The 23,141-nt window shown below is 42.8% G+C and overlaps 2 protein-coding genes across 2 annotated transcripts; both read right to left on the minus strand.

Annotated features, from left to right (window-relative positions):
- Nucleotides 1-1,078: 1,078 nt before the first annotated feature.
- On the minus strand, nucleotides 1,079-10,302 carry LOC106609716 (uncharacterized). The gene is made up of 7 exons (XM_014208688.3): nucleotides 10,132-10,302; nucleotides 5,626-5,828; nucleotides 5,260-5,358; nucleotides 5,060-5,155; nucleotides 4,814-4,924; nucleotides 4,536-4,659; nucleotides 1,079-4,025 (listed from the first exon to the last, which is right to left on the minus strand). Exons 1-7 carry the CDS (start codon nucleotides 10,154-10,156, stop codon nucleotides 1,315-1,317), a joined length of 3,369 nt encoding a protein of 1,122 aa, XP_014064163.3. The 5' UTR covers nucleotides 10,157-10,302; the 3' UTR covers nucleotides 1,079-1,314.
- A 421-nt stretch (nucleotides 10,303-10,723) lies between these two features.
- Nucleotides 10,724-18,589, minus strand: LOC106609711 (uncharacterized). Its single transcript, XM_045722339.2, has 7 exons — nucleotides 18,439-18,589; nucleotides 17,483-17,685; nucleotides 16,830-16,931; nucleotides 15,019-15,114; nucleotides 14,454-14,564; nucleotides 14,175-14,298; nucleotides 10,724-13,958 (listed from the first exon to the last, which is right to left on the minus strand). The coding sequence occupies exons 1-7, from the start codon at nucleotides 18,464-18,466 to the stop codon at nucleotides 11,131-11,133; spliced, it is 3,492 nt and encodes a 1,163-aa protein (XP_045578295.2). The 5' UTR covers nucleotides 18,467-18,589; the 3' UTR covers nucleotides 10,724-11,130.
- Nucleotides 18,590-23,141: the final 4,552 nt, after the last annotated feature.

Below are 23,141 nucleotides of genomic sequence, written 5' to 3' on the forward strand. Positions count from 1 at the left end.
TTGCATTATGCGAGTTTCATAAATTACTTCGTTTTTGGTCACTTTACCCGGAAAACGGTGGAGCACAGACCATCATAATTCACTGTAAACAACTACCATGCTTTTATGTTTTACAACATGCTACTAGTACAAAACCATGGTATTTTATGAAATTGTACTACCATTGTTAATTTTTTGTACCATGGTAGCTAGTACATTTTTTTAATCATGTTTTTTTGGCAGGAAAATACCATGGTACTGGTGGGAAAAAAACCTGATAGTACATTTTTTAAGGGAATTAGTGCCTCCCACAACGCAGGCGATGGCTGCAAATTGCAGCTGGTGAGGAGCAACTGCAGAAAATTGAAGTTGACTGCATTCGAAACTTCGTGACTTTTGATCACATTGTTGTAAACATGTAGACGCATGTCGGAAAATGTTTATCCCCATAATGCAACAGTTTGAAAGGTTGGTCACTGATTTAACAAACTTGATCCACTCGAGCATCCATGGAGTTGCATTTGGTTATGAGTATGTCATTTGTGCTGTTCGTGTATGCTGTCATGTTGCCGACTCTCACGTGCCCAAAGTAATTGCCCTGCAGAGATAGGTGTACTGGTTTAAAGAAGGCCTGAGTAAGGCCAACATGTCACAAATATTACAAACTTCGATGAATTATTTCTCCTTGAAGCTTTAGTATAAAATTGTAAAAATACCCTTCCTCCAAAAGGACCTTTCTATGGATTAGCCTACCTTCCATTTAAATCAAACGTCATGAATAATTTTGTTCCGGTGTCACTGGGACATTTGAGGACCAGTGATGTTAACATGAATGATACAAATATGACTGATACAAAATTCAACCAACGCTTGCTTAAATGTATGACGTGAATCTGTGTAAGATATACATGTGAATACACACGTTTTTAATCCGATATTTTCATGTCCTCCTTTATTATTGCTATTGTCAGAAAATGTAATGTAGTTATTTGAGAATAACAGTTTACATTACAAATTAGCTATTGAAATTATACAGGGAATTATGAAAAAAAGATTAAATGAACAACAAACAAAAAAAAAAGATTAAAAACCAAAGATGTTAAACCAGTGTTTTTTTTTAATACATATACAGTACACAACAAGAACTTAAATGCCAGAGTGGTAATGCTTTTGACTCCGGTCCACATATGCCTGCATGGTGACGAGGGTTCACTCCTTCTCTGCCCTTCTGTCTGTGCCTAACTTTCCTTCTCCCTCACTACTTTCCCTGCTGTATGGTCTTAAAATGAATAACAATACAAAGGAACATCAGAGTTCCAAAAAAAACCTTCCATTTTAATTCACGGGGTGAGTGCATAGGTGTTCAGTCAGGCGCTTTCTTTGAGCGAAAGCTAACCCACATTCTCCACACACATGTGGCTTATTTTTTCTGGTATGGGTTCGCTCATGTTTTAACCTATGATAAGATAATCTGAAACTTTTATCACAAAAGCTACATGCAAATGGCTTCTCTCCTGTGTGAAGACGTCGGTGTGATTTCAGGTAACCTGACTGAATGAAAGACTTTCCACAATCTTGGCATTTGTATGGTCTCTCACCAGTATGGTATCTTTCATGCAGCCTTTTTTCATTGGCAGTGATGAAGGTTTTTGTGCAATAGGAGCATGGAAAAGGTCTTTCTCCTGTGTGAGTGAGTTCATGTCTTTTCAATGACACTGCTTTGTAAAACTGCTTTCCACAGATTGTACAAGGGTATCTCACCCCCTCATGAACTTGTTCAATGTGTGAATTCAGCTGAAGTTTTGTTCTGTAGGACATGTCACACTGCGAGCAAGAAAATGGTCTCTCCTCTGAGTGGGTCCCCATATGCACTGACAGTTCTCCAGCAGCCTTGAAGCTCTTTCCACACTGCCAGCACAGGAACGGCTTTTCTCCTGTGTGCTTCCTACTGTGTATTGTTAGAGAATTTGCTGAATTGAACTTTGCTTGACAAACAGAGCACTGGTACAGGTACTCTCCTGAATGAACCCTCTCATGGATGACAAGGTACGATAACTGAGTGAAGGTTTTCTCACATTGAGAGCAGGGGTATGGTCCTGTGAATTTATGTTGATGCAGATAGTGTTCTCTCAGACGCCCCAACAGGGTAAAGGTCTTCTCACACATGGTACACTGGATTTCCTTGTGCTGCATCAGCTTGTGTCTGTCAAAGGCAATGGAGTTTGGGAGGACCCTTCCACAATCAGAGCAATAGAATGGGTTGTGAATTCGCTTGTGTGTCCTTAGGGATGATGAACCTTTGAAGTCCTTCCCACAATCATCACATTTGAAGACCGCCTTTCTTTTTTCCTCTTTGCATGAACTTTCCTGGTGTTGCTTCAAATTACAGGTGTCATCGAAACTCTTTCCACATTTTTTACACCAGTGAACCAGTTGTCGTTGACTGGTAGATGTCTCTGGGGTATTAGCCTTAACAGCCAGCAGTTCACTAGACTCCTCCTCTTGATGCTGGTCTAACATCTGAGAGGACTCTTCTCGGTTCACCTTACAGATATATCTCTGGTGTTGATTCAAACTTTGCTTGTACTTAAAACGCTGCTCACAGTTGACACATTGATAAGGACGCTCCTCTGAATGGGATCTCATATGAGTAGCTAAATGAGAAGCACAGTCCAAAATCTTCCCACACACAGTGCATGCGTGTTCTTTGGCAGTTGGCGCTGGAGAAAAAGCCTTGATAAGGGGCTCAGTGTCATTTTCCTTGGTGGTGAGAGGGCTGCTGCAACTCTCTGTGTTAACTTCCACTTGTTGATGGTCCACACTCAGGCCAACGTCTTCTAGGATGCCCTCGTGTCCAAGGATTTCCTGATGTTTCTTCAAAGAGTCTTTGTACTTAAAGCTTCTCTCACAAATAGCACAATGAAAGGGACGTGCCTTTGAGTGAGATTTCAAGTGCCTTTCCATCTGTGAGGTACAAGTCAAAATCTTACCACAGACATAACAGGTTTTGGAATCTACCTGGGTTCGATTCTCTGCAGTGGCAAGAAAAACCTTCTCTGGTTGCGGGCCAGTCTTTTGTTGTGCCATGTTCTGACCAACATTCTGACACAAATCTCCCTGGGTCATTTTCTGACACAATTCTCTCTGGTGTTTTCTAAAATCGTACGAATACTTGAATCTCTTATCACAATTGACACACCCAAATGGACGCTCTTTTGAGTGGGAGCTCATGTGCCTCACCAAGCTGGAAGTACGAGCAAAATACCTCCCACACACAGAGCATGTGTTAGAGGCTGTGATAGTGTCCAGAGTTCCTAGATGAGATGGCCCTGGTGGAGGGGGAGTCTTGAGGAGTGATGTAATCTGAGGTTTGCTAGTTGAGGGTTGTGGGAACTCTTCCTCATTTTTATCTTCATCCAACATGTTTATCTCCTTTTCACAAACTCTCCTCTGGTGTCTCTTCAGATTATGACCATCCAAGAAGAATTTTTCACATTTGAGGCACTTAAACTTGAGATTTTCAGTGTGAGTTAGCTGATGCCTTTTCATGGCTGCGACCCGAGTGAAAGTCTTTCCACACACTTCACATGCCTTATTGAATGGGCCTCTTTTGCATGACTTCTTTGGGGAAGGGCGCACCTTGGAGGATGATGGCTGTCTGTTTGCATGCCCAGTCTTTTGAGGTTTTTGAACTTTTGAACACATTTCCTTAATCTGCAGCCTTTTGCTTCGTTTTAATTGTTGAAAATGTGATGGTCTGAGTAAATTCAAGCCAGTGACAGCTTGATTGTCAATTTCCCCAACGGCAGACTCCATGTCCATACCGTAATCCTGCTCAGTAATTATGTATCTTCTAACCTTATCTGCTGGGACTAGTACATCGATTTCTTTTGTCCGATTCTCCAACAACTCTCTTGCTTCCATTACCTCCAAATTCATGCTTTCTGACTGTGTATCTGAGTCTACATCTGGGGCAGTCACCACTCGCACATATGGAGGAAGAGACAGAGAGGAGAGGATGAAGTCACCAAAGGACGATGGAGTTCCTTTTTATGCAAAAGTGGGAGACAATGGAGAAAAAAAGTTAGTGTGAATTAACTTTTTTTGCAACAGTAGTTGACTAACATCATACATGCTAATTATGTAAATGCCTCAAATATAAACTTTTACCGATAAAAGTAACATTTCTTCTACTTGACACAAATCATTCAAGTAATAAGGCAGAGGGTGTGTGGTACATTCAAGCAATAAGGAAGAGGGGTTGTGGTATATGGCCAATATACCACGGCTAAGGGCTGTTCTTAAGCATGACGCAATGTGGAGTGCCTGTATACAGCCCTTAGCAGTAGTATGTTGGCCATACACCCCCAAAAAACAGAGGTGCATTGGTTACCAACGTAATTAGAGCAGTAAAGTATTTATACATCATACCTGTGGTATATTGTTTACACATGGCTGAAATGCGGTATCAACCAAATCAGCATCCAAGACCCAAACTACCCCGTTTATAATTGCAATTTTGGCACAACCAATCTATAACACTGTATGATACTTACGGATGGAGTCCAAATGTCCAAGTTTTCTGTGGTACTGGAGCAGGGTCCTCAATTGTATGGGGTCAGGTACAAACTGTACACATTTCTCCAGGGCAGAGGGGACAGCATTTAACAAGGAGGAAGTCTTCAGAGAGAGGAACATGGTTTAAAGCGTTAACAACTACATACTCATGTCCAACACACAGTTTCTTAAACATGAACATATTGATTCTTGCTTGGTATTCTTGACTTCTAATTCCCCAAGATAATTAGATACAGGTGTTATTCATTCTTACTACCTGTTCAAGGTCTGGTATGGGAAGTAACTTCTCAAGTCTGGAAAGGAATTCTAACATCAGCATCTGTATTGCAGTGTCATACTTGGGCCCAAATTCCACAGGGAACACGTCCTAGGAGAAAATAAATTAACCTAAAATGACAATAATACCTATATTTATATTGGTTTGAACCAATATTAAACTAGTCCACTAAAACCTAGACCAGCAAAACTTTTATACTTTCCTACCGTAAATTGCAAAACAAACCTGGTAGAAGTTCTCCCTTTCACTTGGGTCTTTCAGCAGAGATTCAACCAGCTCCACAAAGTTTGATTCAGATAATTCCACCTCTGCATCACCTGACTGCAACAAAACATGCACAACTACTACATCATTGAAGCTTACAACTCAATGACACAATACTTTGAGTGACATAGGCCTTTGCTCCCTCCCTGAAAGATACTCACCTCTGCTTCCCCAGTGGATATGAGGCTTCGGATCCTGTCCAGGTGTTGCTGAATGTCTTGGTCTGCTGTCTGCTCAGTGCGACACAACTCCAGAACCATCTAAAATTACAGATGACCAGTCAGGAGTAGAACAAAGGTCAACCACACACTTCGTAGGCATTTCTCTGTTCTCATTTGGAAAAAATGATAGATAGCCTAGCTAAGGGCCAATGACAGTATTTGAGAAACCAGTGTCAGGGTTTCATCTCAGTCAATGTTTAACAGCTGGGTGTTTTATGCTAGAATCAACAATATTGTTATCAGAGACTAACCTCACATGATCTTGTTGCATGTTTATTTTTTCCCATTCTGAACCCAATCTCTTACCCTTGCTCGAAGCCCCAGAATGAGTTGGGCCCTCTGACTGCAACTCAAAAGCTCTGGCACAATGTCGGTCACCGTGGTGACAAACTCCTCCAGCATCCCATAATCTTGAACAGCTCCTCGCTGAACCACTTGCCACATGGCTGCAGAGACAAGCCGCAGTGGTGGAATGAAGAGACGCAGAGAGGGAAGAAGAAGAGGGGGACCTAAAAATAGGAAAATAATTTGTAAACACAGCCACCCAGATGTCTTGCTAGCTAAGAAGTTATCCCACTGCACTGTACACAGTCACCTTGACCAGGCTGAAGCAAGTTTGACAAGCCGCACACATTCATAGAACCTAGGACAGTTAGAAGGGTAGGTCTAAATGCTATACTGAACAAAAACATAAAACACAACATACAATTTCACTGAGTTACAGTTCATATAAGTACATCAGTCAATTTAAATGAATTCATTAGGTCCTAATTTATGGATTTCACATGACTGGGCAGGGTCGCAGCCATGGGTGGGCCTGGGAGGGCATAGGCCCACCCAATTGGAAGCCAGGCCCAGGCCCAGCCAATCAGAGTTTGTTTTTCCCCACAAAAGGGCTTTATTACAGACATAAATACTCCTCAGTTGTCTGGGTGGCTGGTCTCAGACGATCTCGCAGGTGAAGAAGCCGTGCGATAGCAGAGAGAACAGTGTATGACTAGGGTGACTGGAGTCATTGACAATTTTTAGGGCCTTCCTCTGACAACGCCTGGTATAGAGGTCCTGGATGGCAGGAAGCTTTGCCCCGGTGATGTATTGGGCCGTACGCACTACCCTTTGTAGTGCCTTGCAGTCGGAGGCCGAACAGTTGCCATACCAGGCAGTGATGCAACCCGTCAAGATGCTCTCGATAGTGCAGCTGTAAAACCTTTTCAGGATCTGAGGACCCATGCCAAATCTTTTCAGTCTCCTGAGGGGGAATAGGTTTTGTTGTGCCCTCTTCACGACTGTCTTGGTGTGCTTGGACCATGTTAGTTTGTTGGTGATGTGGATGCCAAGAAACTTGAAGCTCTCAACCTGCTCCACTACAGCCCGTTGATGAGAATGGGGGCATGCTCGGTCCTCCTTTTCCTGTTGTCCACGATCATCTCCATTGTCTTGGACATGTTGAGGGAGAGGTTGTTGTCCTTGCACCACAAGGTCAGGTCTCTGACCTCCTCCCCATAGGCTGTCTTATCATTGCCGGTGATCAGGCCTACCACTGTTGAGTCATCAGCAAACTTAATGACGGCGTTGGAGTCGTGCCTGGACGTGCAGTCATGAGTGAACAGGGAGTACAGGAGGGGACTGAGCACGCACCCCTGAGGGGCCCACATGTTGAGGATCAGTGTGGTGGATATGTTGTTACCTACCCTTACCACCTGGGGGCGGCCCGTCAGGAAGTCCAGGATCCAGTTGCAGAGGGAGGTGTTCAGTCCCAGTGTCCTTAGCTTAGTGATGAGCTTTGAAGGCACTATGGTGGTGAATGCTGAGCTGTAGTCAATGAATAGCACTCTCACATAGGTGTTCCTTTTGTCCAGGTGTGAAAGGGCAGTGTCGAGTGCAATAGAGATAGCATCATCTGTGGATCTATTGGTTGCGGTATGCAAATTGGAGTGGGTCTAGGGTTTCTTGGATTATGGTGTGAGCCATGACCAGCCTTTCAAAGCATTTCATGGCTACAGACATGCTTGAAACATGTTGGTATTACAGACAAACAGGGAGAGGTTGAAAATGTCAGTGAAGACACTTGTCAGTTGGCCAGCGCATGCTCGAAGTACACGTCCTGGTAATCCATCTGGCCCTGCGGCCTTGTGAATGTTGACCTGTTTAAAGGTCTTATTCGCATCGGCTGCGGAGAGCGTGAACACACAGTCGTCCGGAACAGCTGATGCTCTCATGCATGTTTCAGTGTTACTTGCCTCGAAGCGAGCATAGAAGTTATTTAGCTCATCTGGTAGGCTCGTGTCACTGGGCTGCTCTCGGCTGTGCTTCCCTTTGTAGTCTGTAATAGTTTGCAAGCCCTGCCACATCCGAGCATCAGAGCCGGTGTAGTACGATTCCATCTTAGTCCTGTATTGACGCATTGCCTGTTTGATGGATCGTCGGAGGGCATAGCGGGATTTCTCATAAGCTTCTGGGTTAGAGTCCCGCTCCTTGAAAGCAGCAGCTCTACCCTTTAGCTCAATACAGAATGTTGCCTGAAATCCATGGCTTCTGGTTGAGGTATGTACGTACAGTCACCGTGGGGACGACGTCCTCGATGCACTTATTGATAAAGCCAGTGAAGGATGTGGTGTACTCCTTCCTCAATGCCATCGGAAGAATCCCGGAACATATTCCATTCTGTGCTAGCAAAACAGTCCTGTAGTTTAGCATCTGCTTCATCTAACCACTTTTTTAATAGACCGAGTCACTGGTGCTTCCGGCTTTAATTTTAGCTTGTAAGCAGGAATCAGGAGGATAGAATTATGGTCAGATTTGCCAAATGGAGGGCGAGGGAGAGCTTTGTACACATCTCTGTGTGTGGAGTAAAGGTGGTCTAGAATTATTTTCCCTTTGGTTGCACATTTAACGTGCTGATAGAAAGGAGGTATTACTGATTTAAGTTTCCCTGCATTAAAGCCCCCGGCCAATAGGAGCGCCAACCTCTGGATGAGCGTTTTCCTGTTTGCTTATGGCGGTATACAGCTCATTGAGTGTGGTTTTAGTGCAAGCATCGGTCTGTGGTGGTACGTAGACAGCTACAAAAAAAATACAGATGAAAACTCTCTAGGTAGATAGTGTGGTCTACAGCTTATCATGAGATACTCTACCTCAGGCAAGCTAAACCTCGAGACTTACTTAGATATCGTGCACCAGCTGTTGTTTACATATATGCATAGGCCCCCGCCCCGTGTCTTACCAGAGGCTGCTGTTCTATCCTGCCGATAGTGTATAACCCGCCAGCTGTATTTTCTTAATGTCGTTCCGCCACGACTCGGTGAAACATAAGATATTACAGTTTTTAATGTCCCGTTGGTAGGATATACGTGCTTTCAGTTCGTCCCATTTATTTTCCAGCAATTGATCGTTAGCTAGCAGGACGGAAGGCAAAGGCAGATTAGCCACTCATCGCCTAATCCTCACAAGGCACCCTGATCTTTTCCGCAAAATCTCTTTTTCCTTCTCCAGCGAATGATGGGGGATCTGGGTCTGGTCAGGTGTCTGTAGTATATCCCTCTCGTCCAACTCATTTTAGAAAAACTCGTCATCTAATCTGAGGTGAGTAATCGCAGTTCTGATGTCCAGAAGCTCTTTTCGGTCATAAGAGACGGTAGCAGCAACATTATGTACAAAACCAGTTACGAAGAACGCGGGAAAAAAATAAAAAGATAGTATGGTTGGTTAAGAGCCGATAAGACGGCAGCCATCCCCTCCGGCGCCATCATCAGATGACGTTGGAGGCGGTTTATGGTATAGAAATTAACATTAAATTATCTGGCAACAGCTCTGGTGGACTTTCCTGGAGTCAGCATGTGAATTGCATTCTCCCTCAAAACTTAAGACATCTGTGGCATTGTGTTGTGTGACAAAACGTAACATTTTCGAGTGGCCTTTTATTGTCCCCAGCACAGGGTGCACCTGTGTAATGATGATGCTGTTTAATCATCTTCTTGATATACCCCACCTGACATGGGGACAGATTATTTTGGCAAAGAAGAAATGCTCACTAACTGGGATGTAAACAAATATGTGCACAACGTTTGAGAGAAGTAAGCTTTTTGTGCATATGTGCAAATTTCTGGGATCTTTTATTTCAGCTCATGAAACCAACACTTTAACGTTACATGTTGCGTTTAAAGTTTTGTTCAGTATAAAAGGGACCCTTGGGACGTCCAACTCTGACGTCACCCCATTGAAGTTGAAACGTAATAAAGTAAGGGTAAGGACGTCCCAAGGATCCGAATCTCAGCATCTACATTGGAAGAAGTGCGGGGCTTAAGAAATTGATATGAGCCGCAACCCTGATTGAAATAATACTTTACAGATTCAAAGTTAAATTTAACATGAAACAGAGCTGCTTCAAATACATATTTAAAACATTCACGAAAATGTGTCAGATTAACAGACAATGAAACATATGGTGATGCTCCAAACGTGCGAACAACATGCACAAACCAACAAAGCGCATCTGATTAGTTTCGAATATGTTTAAATCGCCAGCGTATTTATTTGGGGTACAAACAATGCATTATTGTCAAGGTAACGTTAGGTCTCTATGTCCTCCTACAATGCAAAGCGCGCTGAGTACCTCAGTTGGTAGAAAATAACAATGACATCCAATAAATTATTATTAAATACGCTATCCCTTACAAAACATAACAGTGGATGATTCTGAAATACTAGCCCTCCATTCCTTGCATAATAAAAGAACGATGGCGTATCCTTGCTAAATTTACGTCTATGTTGAACATCAAGCACACCAAGCCTAGTTAACAAAATCCACAATACCATTTTCGTGAGGATTCTCGTCCATCTCGTCCTCATACCATATTCACCCCAAAAACATGGAATGTTGCTAAGTGTGACAGCTATGATTTCGACGTTAAAAGGCTTGCAAGTTTTAAACCTTATCTTCAGTAGCAGTGTGACAGTGAATTTAGTCCGTTCAATTTCCGGTTGCGTTTACCGCCCACACGTTTCTGAATAAAAAATCCTCGTGAAGTTGTACATTATTAGAAATACATCTTTGCCAGCAAATTCAGTTACTGACTTGGTTTGCCATAGCATAACTCTTACTATAGGTTAGCCATACCCTTTGATAATTATTACAATTAAGAAAACACCGGGAAGTGCGTAAATATCATGAAACTGTAAAATAAAAATGTCAATAGCCTTTATGCCAGATACCCTTCCTGCAAAGGACCTTTCCATGGATTAGCCTACCTTGCAGTAAAATCAAACGTCATTAATAATTTTGTTCCAGTTTAACCGGTAATGATCCTGAAGGATCCTAATAAAACTGATATTTTTGCAAGCATTGGTTGACTTCTCTATGAAGTGTATCTTTTCCAAAAGTTACAAATGTGAATACACACATGGATATTTTCATGTCCTCTTTTATTATTGCCATAATCATAAAATGCAATGTTGTGGTTATTTGAGAATAATGTTTCATCCTTTACTGTACATACTACAAATTAGCTATTGAAATTATCCATGGAATGATGAAACAAAGCTGAAAAATAGAATATTAATTCAAACCTGCGGTGTTAAACCTGTGTTTTATTTATAGTACACAACAAGAACTCAAATGCCAGAGTCTAACAGAGTGGTAATGCTTTTGACTCCGGTCCACCTGCCTGGTGACGAGGGTTCAAGCCCCTTCTCTGCCCTTCTTTGTGTCTGTGCCCCTACTTTCCCTCCCTCACTACTTTCCCCACTGTACGGTCATAAAATGAATAACAATACAAAGGAACATTAGAGTAAAAAACAACAACAAAAAACACTTTAATTCAACGAGTGAGTGCACTGGTGTTCAGTCAGGCGCTTTCTTTGAGCGAAAGCTAACCCACATTCCGCACACACATGTGGCTTCTGTTTTCCTGTATGGGTTTGCTCGTGTCTTTGCCTATGGTAATTTAATCTGAAACGTTTGTCACAAACGCTGCATGCAAATGGCTTCTCTCCTGTGTGAAGTCGTTGGTGTGATTTCAGGAAACATAACTGTACGAAAGACTTTCCACAGTCTTGGCATTTGTATGGTCTCTCACCAGTATGGTATCTTTCATGCAGCCTCCTTTCATTGGCAGTGATGAAGGTTTTTGTGCAATAAGAGCATGGCCATGGTCTTTCTCCTGTGTGAGTGAGTTCATGTCTTATCAATGACACCGCTTTCAGAAACTGCTTCCCACAGACTGCACAGGTATATCTCACCCCCTCATGAACTTGTTCAATGTGTGTATTCAGCTGAATCTTTGTCCGATAAGTCATGTCACACTGCGAACAAGAAAAGGGTTTCTCCTCTGAGTGAGTCCCCATATGCATTGACAGGTTCCCACGATCCTTGTAACTCTTTCCACACTGCCAGCACAGGAACGGCTTTTCTCCTGTGTGCTTCCTACTGTGTATTGTTAGAGAATTTGCTTTATTGAACTTTGCCTGACAAACAGAGCACTGGTAAGGGTACTCTCCTGAGTGAACTCTCTCATGTTCAACAAGGTATCTTAACTGGGTAAAAGTTTTCTCACATTGAGAGCAGGGGTATGGTCCTGTGAATTTATGTTGATGCAGATAGTGATCTCTCAGACGCCCCAACAGGGTAAAGGTCTTCTCACACATGGTACACTGGATTTCCTTGTGCTGCATCAGCTTGTGTCTGTCAAAGGCAATGGAGTTTGGGAGGACCCTTCCACAATCAGAGCAATAGAATGGGTTGTGAATTCGCTCGTGTGTCCTTAGGGATGATGAACCTTTGAAGTCCTTCCCACAATCATCACATTTGAAGACAACCTTTCTTTTTTCACATTGGAAGACCACCTTTCTTTTTTCCTCTTTGCATGAACTTTCCTGGTGTTGCTTCAAATTACAGGTGTCATCGAAACTCTTTCCACATTTTGTACACCAGTGAACCAGTTGTCGTTGACTGGTAGATGTCTCTGGGGTATTAGCCTTAACAGCCAGCAGTTCACTAGACTCCTCCTCTTGATGCTGGTCTAACATCTGAGAGGACTCTTCTCGGTTCACCTTACAGATATATCTCTGGTGTTGATTCAGATTGTGCATGTACTTAAAGCGCTGTTCACAACTGCCACATTGATAAGGACGCTCATCTGAATGGGATCTCATATGAATAGCCATAACTGAAGCACGGTTAAAAATCTTCCCACACACAGTGCATGGTTTGGGTTCTTTGAGAGTCGGCACTGAAGTAGCAGCCATGATAAGGGTCCCAGTGTCATTTTCCTTGGTGGTGAGAGGGCTGCTGCAACTCTCTGTGCTAACTTCCACTTGCTGATGGTCCACACTCAGACCAAAGTCTTCTAGGATGCCCTCGTGGCCAAGGATTTCCTGATGTTTCTTCAAGGTATCTTTGTACTTAAAGCTTCTCTCACAAATAGCACAATTATAGGGACGTGCCTTTGAGTGAGATTTCAAGTGCCTTTCCATCTGTGAGGTACAAGTCAAAATCTTACCACAGACATAACAGGTTTTGGAATCTACCTGAGATCGATTCTCTGCAGTGGCAAGAAAAACCTTCTCTGGTTGCGGGCCACTTGTTTGTTGTGCCATGTTCTGACCAACATCCTGACACAAATCTCCCTGGGTCATTTTCTGACACAATTCTCTCTGGTGTTTTTTCAAATCGTACGAATACTTGAATCTTTTATCACAATTGACACACCCAAATGGACGCTCTTTTGAGTGGGAGCTCATGTGCCTCACCAAGCTGGAAGTACGAGCAAAATACCTCCCACACACAGAGCATGTGTTAGAGGCTGTGATAGTGTCCAGAGTTCCTAGATGAGATGGCCCTGGTGGAGGGGGAGTCTTGAGGAGTGATGTAATCTGAGGTTTGCTAGTTGAGGGTTGTGGGAACTCTTCCTCATTTTTATCTTCATCCAACATGTTTATCTCCTTTTCACAAACTCTCCTCTGGTGTCTCTTCAGATTATGACCATCCCTGAAGCTTTTTTCACACATGAGGCACTTAAACTTGAGATCTCCAGTGTGGGTTAGCTGATGCCTTTTCATGGCTGTGACTCGAGTGAAAGTCTTCCCACACACTTCACATGTCTTACTGAATGGGCCTCTTTTGCATGACTTCTTTGGGGAGGGCCGACCCTTGGAGGATGATGGCTGTTTGATTGCACGCTCGGAAGAATCAGTCTTTCGTGGTTTTCGTCCTTTGGGGGAGACACGCACCTTGGATGATGGCTGTTTGATTGCACGCACGGAGGAATCGGTCTTTCGAGGTTTCCGTCGTTTTGAAAACATTTTCTTAATCTGCAGCCTTTTGCTTCGTTTTAATTGTTGAAAATGTGATGGTCTGAGTAAATTCAAGCCAGTGACAGCTTGATTGTCAATTTCCCCAACGGCAGACTCCATGTCCATACCGTAATCCTGCTCAGTAATTATGTATCTTCTAACCTTATCTGCTGGGACTAGTACATCGATTTCTTTTGTCCGATTCTCCAACAACTCTCTTGCTTCCATTCCCTCCAAATTCATGCTTTCTGATTGTGTATCTGAGTCTACATCTGGGGCAGTCACCACTCGCACATATGGAGGAAGAGACAGAGAGGAGAGGATGACGTCACCAAAGGACGATGGAGTTCCTTTTTATGCAAAAGAGGGAGACAATGAAAAAAAGGAAGGTTAAATTGAACAGCATATGATAATTATATCAATGCCTCAAATATAAACTGTTACCAGACAAACATAACCAATAATATATTTCCTATACATAATTACTCTACCTGACACTCATCATTTGCCATTTTTGCAGAACCAATCCAAGCCATGGATCCTCTATAAATCTGTATGATACTTACGGATGGAGTCCAAATGTCCACGTTTTCTGTGGTACTGGAGCAGGGTCCTCAATTGTTTGGGGTCAGGTACAAACTGTACACATTTCTCCAGGGCAGAGGGGACAGCATTTAACAAGGAGGCAGTCTTGAGAGAGAGGAACATTGTATAAAACCATTAACAACTACAAACTCAGGTCCAATAGACAGTTTCTTAAACATGAACATATTGATTCTTGCTTGGTATTCTTGACTTCTAATTCCCCAAGATAATTAGATACAGGTGTTATTCATTCTTATTACCCGTTCAAGGTCTGGTATGGGAAGTAACTTCTCAAGTCTGGAAAGGAATTCTAACATCAGCATCTGTATTGCAGTGTCATACTTGGGCCCAAATTCCACAGGGAACACGTCCTAGGAGAGAATAAATTAATGTAATAATGTATGTCCATAATTAGGCTAAAATGTGTACTGATATTACCTTTGGTCTTAGAGCATCATACAGTCACTTCAACATCCTGAAGCAGAACATTTTAGCCTTTTGTTTGATCTATAAAGAAATCATAACTAAACCACAAACACCTGGAGGTGGAGATACAGTATGTGTGAATGAGAAGGACTCAAACATATAAATATTGTACTTTAATTTACTGTAGATGCAGTCTTGTGCATGGATGTAACATGTAGAATATAAAAACACAGCCCCTCAGAGTTCTAACTAGCCTGGGTGCCAGTCTGTTTCTGCTTTCTTGCCAACTCCTTATGGAATTGTGAGGCTAAACATTGACAATGGAGTAGGCAAAATCACAAGCAGATCTGCTACCAGGCTAGGTTCTAACTGTAGCGAAGACTAAATGGAGAAACAAACCTGGTAGAAGCTCTCCCTTTCACTCGGGTCTTTCAGCAGAGATTCAACCAGCTCCACAAAGTTTGATTCAGATAATTCCACCTCTGCATCACCTGACTGCAACAAAACATGCACAACTATTACATCATTGAAGTTTACAACTCAATCACACAACAGTCTGGTTGGGCCTACTGGTTTGGTATCGCCTGGTGACACGGGTGGGTGGAGCTTGCACATTATAGATCATTTTTCATTGGTCCTAAAGCTGACTCTCCAGCCAGCTGGGAGCACATCTGTTAAAATCCATTTGAATTCAATTACTTTTTGACAGCATCTATTTTGATTTAAATAAAAAATTCCATATATATTTGCCCATGGAAGAAGTGGTCAGAAAGTTACTTTTTGTACCTGAATGCCAAAACATTCAGGAGGTAAAGGTGCTTAAAGTTGGCCCATTTTGCATACCCCACCATACCATGAGACATCCATTTCTTCATCACTGGAAAAGATAAACGGTTGAGTTTGATATAATTTAAAAGCTTACAAGAAGGGTTGTCAAACAATTTTATAATTTCTTTAAAATATATATATATATATATATATATATATATACACAAATTATGACATTTATTAACCTTTAACGTCAGTGATCTAAAAACAAATAATCTCAGATTTGTTTCATATTCCCATATGTTGTAGTTTAAACCTTTACATTTTCAATTTAACCTTTATTTAACCTGGCAAGTCAGTTAAGAGGAAATTCTTATTTACATTGACGGCTTAGGAACAGCGGATTAACTGCCTTGTTCAGGGACAGAACGACAGATTTTTACCTTGTCAGCTCGGGGATTCAATCTAGCAACCTTTCGGTTACTGGCCCAAGGCTCTAACCACTAGGCTACCTGCCGCCACGACATCATCTGAGGTTTTTGTGTTGAGCCCGCCATCGGTTGAGACACAACATGCTCTTGAATACAGGGTGGGTGTCATTTCAATCATAGAAATGTATAGAATGTACCAATCCCCCCAGACCACTGCAAGTTAGCTGGTATACCATTATTTTAATTTAATGGAAATGTTTACTTCTAATTTTCTACCACAAAGATGACTGCTGGTCCACCCACCGTCAACTTAAATGGTCATGTCCATTATCTATATTTCTATGATTTCAATAGGTTTCCTATGGAGGATTGATAGTATAATTTAAAACAACAGATATTCCATTCTTGTCAACATTCTCTGATGTGTGGACCTCCAACAATTTGTGGCACCATTTGAAAGTAGACATTTCAATTTGATTCCCATTTTAGTACATTTATCAGCCACAACATGACACCCTGTATTTAAGAGTACATTGTGTCTCAACACAAACACTTCAGTTGATGTAAAATAGGGTCTGAGCTACAACATATGCGAATATGAAAAAAATCAGAGTTTGTGTTTTTACATAATTGGCATTTAAGGTTAAAAAAATGACAGTGATTATTAAAAAAACGTTGTTTTTTTTAAAGAAACTAAAATAGGTTGAAAACCCTATTTGTAAGCTTTCAATGATATCAATCTCAACTGGTTATCTTTTTTAGTGATGAAGACATTATGTCATGGTATGGTCGGGTATACCTTTATCTTTTGAATGTTTTGGCATTCAGGTCACTTTCTGAGCACTTCTACAATGGGTAAAAATGTATGGAAGGTATCGTTCAAATTAAAAGGGGTGTTGTCAAAAAGTGATTGAATTCAAATGGATTTACCCATCAGTGAACATCAGTGAGTGTGCCCACTGACATAGGCATGTGTTCTTCACCTCCAATCCCTCTTTGAAAGATACTCACCTCTGCTTGCCCAGTGGATGTGAGGGATCGGATCCTGTCCAGGTGTTGCTGAATGTTCTGGAGGTCTAATGTCTGCTCAATGCGACACAACTCCAGAACCAGCTGAAATGACAAATGGCCAGTCAATAGTCGGTCAAAGGTCAACCACACACTTCCTAGGCACTGCTCTGTTGTCATTGTGACACATTTTGAGAAATTTAAAGATAGCCTAGATAAGGCCCAATGTCAGTATTCAATTGAGATAATCAGCGTTAGGGTCTTCATCTCAGTCAATTACCATTACCAGACCGTTGTAAGGCCAGAGCCAACTGTCTACACTGTTTTGTCTAAAGGCTAGGATAGCCCCAGGGTGCGTTGTGGTGTTAACAATGATAACTATGAATCTAAAAGTGGTTGAAACACGTTCTTGTAGACTGCTAAGTGATCTAAAGGATGCAACATAACTGCCTTCTGATTATAGATAGGCATATACCTGCATAGTGTACATGGGAAAAGTTCTGCTTAGACGTCATATAGATAGTTCTAGATCTATTTAAGTGTTCTAGGTCTATGTAGGAGTTCTAGGTGTATGTTTGGGCTAAAGGCTAGGACTAGTCACATCATCATCATCATCTTGCATGTCTCTTTTCCCCATTCTGAACCCAATCACCTACCCTTGCTCGAAGCCCCAGAATGAGTTGGGCCCTCTGACTGCAACTCAAAAGCTCTGGCACAATGTCGGTCACCGTGGTGACAAATTCCTCCAGCATCCCATAATCTTGAACATCTCCTCGCTGAACCACTTGCCACATGGCTGCAGAGACAAGCCGCAGTGGTGGAATGAAGAGACGCAGAGAGGGAAGAAGAAGAGGGGGACCTAAAAATAGGAAAATAAGTTGTTAGCCGACACACGGCCACCCTGACAAGGCGCTCGCATTCATAGGACCTAGCTAGCTATAGCTAAAGAGTTACCACACTTTAGACTAACGTTAGTAAAAATATATGTTATGTTAACGGGATATTTAAAACAATAACAAAGTGGAGTCCGGAATCCCCACCCATGTTAAACTAAGGGATGGGGCTAGAGAAATGTAACCACTCTCAAATAGAAATAGTTATGGATGCAAGGACTGGCCATCCATGATATCACTATTATAGGTTTAGTCATGTTTTGAGGCTATAGTGTTTGTTTACAATTACATTGTTGACAAACATTGGAATAAAACAAGCTAATATTTTGGGTTATGATGGGGTACGAAAAATAATGTATATACATCATTGGGTACGATGACAGTAGAACTTAGCTAATGAGGCATAAGTTATATTCAAGCATCAGAATGGGTTGATATTATTAATAAATACAAGAATGGATGAAGCAACTGCTGATTTGACAATATTGAGTGAAAGTCATTAATGATTCGAAACAGTCTAGACATATCTATATTGCAGATACGTGGACTTGCCAGTGCCACCATTTCAGCTAGCCTTGGCAGCCTATACTACACTTCAGGCAGGGCGGGATCATAGGGCAAGATACGGTATACGCCATGTTGAACATCGAACGCACACCAAGCCTAACTAACGTTAGCTACGTAATCAAATTTGTTAACAATTTCTACCGTTAACTTACCATTTTCGCAAGGATCCTGACTTTGCATTTCGGCCTCATACAATAGTTCGCAGAAAGCTTAGGTATACTTGAAAAGTAAGTTAGCTAGATTTGATTTAGATGCCCCACTTCCCGGTCGAGAGTTGCCGTTCTCGCCACAGACCATTCAGGCAGTGAGGAACGGAAGTTGTTCCTATCAGCTTCCGGGGTTTCTTGTTTTTCTAAATAAAATACAGATAGGGCTTTCCTAAACGCTTACTAAATCTCATAAACTACTACCTACTGCTATGCCTTAGTTCTGTATTTTAGTGGCATGTTCATACTACCACTACATCCTATTTAATAGACTAAACTCATTTAAAAAGTAGATGAAAAAAGTGTAGGAATAGCTCATGCAAAGCCCATATGTAGGACAAGTGTGCATGTTTATATGTAATGGAAATTGAAATTGTCATTATTACATCGTTCATACAATTTACATTTTTTTGTAGGCCCTCATAATGATGTCGACGATGGTGATGAATTCTGACATTATAGCACCACCCTGTGGCCGTATTAAGCTATTACTATTATTATCGATTGACAATGGCGACAAAGGGTAGTACAATTCTATTTACGGTGTACTAGGTGCATCAATGCGTTGCAGCAAGTCAGGTCTGGGTGACTGTGTAAGGCAGAGAGCCAGAGACAGGCTGCTGGCCACTGAGGCAAAGACCACCAATGGAGGCTGGGGGTGAGAGAGGCTGATGACTGTTTCAAGGACAGCTTTTTTCCATCTACGTAACATTGCAAAAATCAGAAACTTTCTGTCCAAAAATGACGCTGAAAAATGTATCCATGCCTTTGTTACTTCTAGGTTGGACTACTGCAATGCTCTACTTTCCGGCTACTCGGATAAAGCACTAAATAAACTTCAGTTAGTGCTAAATACGGCTGCTAGAATCCTGACTAGAACCCAAAAATTTGATCATATTACTCCAGTGCTAGCCTCCTGTTAAGGCAAGGGCTGATTTCAAGGTTTTACTGCTAACCTACAAAGCATTACATGGGCTTGCTCCTACCTATCTTTCCGATTTGGTCCTGCCGTACATACCTACACGTACGCTACGGTCACAAGACGCGGGCCTCCTAATTGTTCCTAGAATTTCTAAGCAAACAGCTGGAGGCAGGGCTTTCTCCTATAGAGCTCCATTTTTATGGAATAGTCTGCCTACCCATGTGAGAGACGCAGACTCAGTCTCAACCTTTAAGTCTTTACTGAAGACATATCTCTTCAGTAGGTCCTATGATTAAGTGTAGTCTGGCCCAGGGGTGTGAAGGTGAACGGAAAGGCTGGAGCAACAAACCGCCCTTGCTGTCTCTGCCTGGCCGGTTTCCCCTCTTTCCACTGGGATTCTCTGCCTCTACCCCTATTACGGGGGCTGAGTCACTGGCTTACTGGTGTTCTTCCATGCCGTCCCTGGGTGAGGTGCGTCACTTGAGTGGGTTGAGTCACTGACGTGGTCTTCCTGTCTGGGTTGGCGCCCCACCTTGGGCTGTGCCGTGGCGGAGATCTTTGTGGGCTATACTCGGCGTTGTCCCGGGATGGTATGTTGGTGGTTGGAGATATCCCTCCAGTGGTGTGGAGGCTGTGCTTTGGCAAAGTGGGTGGGGTTATATCCTACCTGTTTGGCCCTGTCCGGGGGTTTCATCGGATGGGGCCACAGTGTCTCCTGACCCCTCCTGTCTCAGCCTCCAGTATTTATGCTGCAGTAGTTTATGTGTCGGGGGGCTAGGGTCAGTCTGTCACATCTGGAGTATTTCTCTTGTCTTTTCCGGTGTCCTGTGTGAATTTAAATATGCTCTCTCTAATTCTCTCTTTCTCTTTCTTTCTTTCTCTCTCTCGGAGGACCTGAGCCCTAGGACCATGCCTCAGGACTACCTGGCTTGATGACTCCTTGCTGTCCCCAGTTCACCTGGCCGTGCTGCTGCTCCAGTTCCTACTGTTCTGCCTGCAGCTATGGAACCCTGACCTGTTCACCGGACGTGCTACCTGTCCCAGACCTGTTGTCCCAGACCTGCTGGAACCCTGACCTATTCACCGGACATGCTACCTGTCCCAGACCTGCTGTTTTCAACTCTCTAGAGACAGCAGGAGCGGTAGAGATACTCTCAAAGATCGGCTATGAAAAAGCCAACTGACACTTACTCTTGTGTTACTGACTTGTTGCACCCTCGACGACAACTATGATTATTATTATTTGACAATGCTGGTCATTTATGAACATTTGAACATCTAGGCCATGTGCTGTTATAATCTCCACCCGGCACAGCCAGAAGAGGACTGGCCACCCCTCATAGCCTGGTTCCTCTCTAGGTTTCTTCCTAGGTTTTGGCCTTTCTAGGGAGTTTTTCCTAGCCACCGTACTTCTACACCTGCATTGCTTGCTGTTTGGGGTTTTAGGCTGGGTTTCTGTACAGCACTTTGTGATATCAGCTGATGTAAGAAGGGCTATATAAATACATTTGATTTGATTTGATGACCCCAGACAGGACCATGGAAGGCTGGGGTGAGAGGGTGATGACCTCAGACTTACATGATGGATGGAAGGTCCTCACTGATACAAAAGGTAATAGAGTCAAGCGAGTTACTCAGACAGCAGAAACAAATCAAATGGTTTCCCATTAAGGGTAGTGGACTCATACCAACTGAAGAGTGTACACTGAATATACAAAACATTAAATACACCTTCATAATATTTACACTTTTGCCCTCAGAACAGCCTCAACTCGTTAAGGCATAGACTCTACAAGGTTTTGAAAGCGTTCCACAGGGAGGCTGGCCCATGTTGACTCCAATGCTTCCCACAGTTGTGTCAAGTTGGCCGGATGTCCTTTGGGTGGTGGACCATTCTTGATACACACGGGAAACTGTTGAGCATGAAAAGCAGTGTTGCAGTTATTGACACAAACGGGTGCACCTGCTACCATACACCATTCAAAGGCACTTAAATCTTTGTTTTGCCCATTCACCCTCTGAATGGCACACATACACAATCTATGTCTCAAGGCTTAAAAATCCTTCTTGAACCTGTCTCCTCCCCTTCATCTACACTGATTTAAGTGGATTTAACAAGTGACATCAATAAGGGATCATAGCAGTCACCTGGATTCACCTGGTTAGTCTATGTCATGGAAAGAGCAGGTGTTCATAATGTTTTGTACAAATTATCATGATATCATTATGCCAGGTAGGTTTTTGGGAAAGCCTTTCCATCAACCAGAAAACATTTAGTCACTGCTGTAGCACACACCTGGAGCCCCAGCAAGGCAGAGGAGCCCCATAGCCACGGGAGGTAGGGGTGCTGGTGGGTGTTGCAGCAGCCCCTGAAGCCCCAGCAAGGCAGGGGAGCCCCATAGCCACGGGAGGTAGGTGTGCTGGGGGGTGTTGCAGCAGCCCCTGAAGCCCCAGCAAGGCCGGGGAGCCCCATAGCCACGGGAGGTAGGTGTGCTGGGGGGTGTTGCAGCAGCCCCTGAAGCCCCAGCAAGGCCGGGGAGCCCCATATCCACGGGAGGTAGGGGTGCTGAGGGTTTTGCATTACCCCCTGAAAACTCAATATTTCAAAAAAGGTACAAAAGTAGTGCACTGGGCCTTTACTAGTCCTTTATTAGCTGACTGATATGTTCTGTAGCACAGCCAAAACACTTTACAGGGCCTCAATATATATCAGTTTATTGCATAAATTGTACATGCATTGGATTGCAATGCTGATGCAATTAAATAATCCAGGCCAATTGAATGAATTACAGTTTCTGCCAAGGTAATTGACATCACTGATCACAGCACTGCTTATGACTCTTGAGTGATTGACATCACTATGAAACAATGTAAATGGAGAAGGCTAAAACGTGGTCTGCGGCAGATCAAAATAGATGCATGAAGTCTCTGGGTGAACAGAGTTGTCTAAGGTCCTTTATTTAACCTGTTCATAATGAGGTTGAGATGGGAGCATTTTGGCTTCAGCTCAGATGGACGAAGCCAGCGGGGAACACATGCAGCAGCCAGACACCAGGTTACAGACCTACCACAGATCTGACTTGCAGTGTACAGACACCAGGCTACAGACCTAACACAGATTCGATGTGGTGTAGTGCTATTGTTTTAGGTGAGGGATCACAAAAAAATATTTAAATATGTTAATTTCCTCAATCAAACTTTGTACCGACAGACGTAGCCTATTGATAGCCTATACTTTCAGGGCTCACCAACCCTGTTCCTGTAGCGCTACCATAACGTAGAATTTCACTCAAACCCCAGATGTAACTAACCGATCCATTTTAAATACCGGCTAATTATTAGAATCAGGTGCGCTAGATTAGGGCTGGACTGAAAACCTACAGGATGGTAACTCTCCAGGAACAGGTTGGAGAGCCCAGTTATAAAATATGCATCCTCCAATTGCAACGTCTGCCTATGCCCACACATATTGTCTCAATAAAATGTTATATTTTTAATACCCTCAAACACCAAGTTAGGCATACCTAATTTAAAAATAGGCCATCATCACTTTCAATCGTGAATGATAATTATACACGTTTTACCTGAAACTACATCTGCATGCCAATCATTTGATTGAGATCAATCAGTTTCATGGGACTAGCCTATGCATTTCCATCTTCTTTAATTACTGTTTCGTGAGCGAATTAAAGCACATGTTAAACTATTAGCCTTTCTTGTATTTTGT

The sequence above is a fragment of the Salmo salar genome, chromosome 07 (assembly GCF_965601325.2).
Source record: "Salmo salar chromosome 07, fSalSal1, whole genome shotgun sequence".
Taxonomy (NCBI): domain Eukaryota; kingdom Metazoa; phylum Chordata; class Actinopteri; order Salmoniformes; family Salmonidae; genus Salmo; species Salmo salar.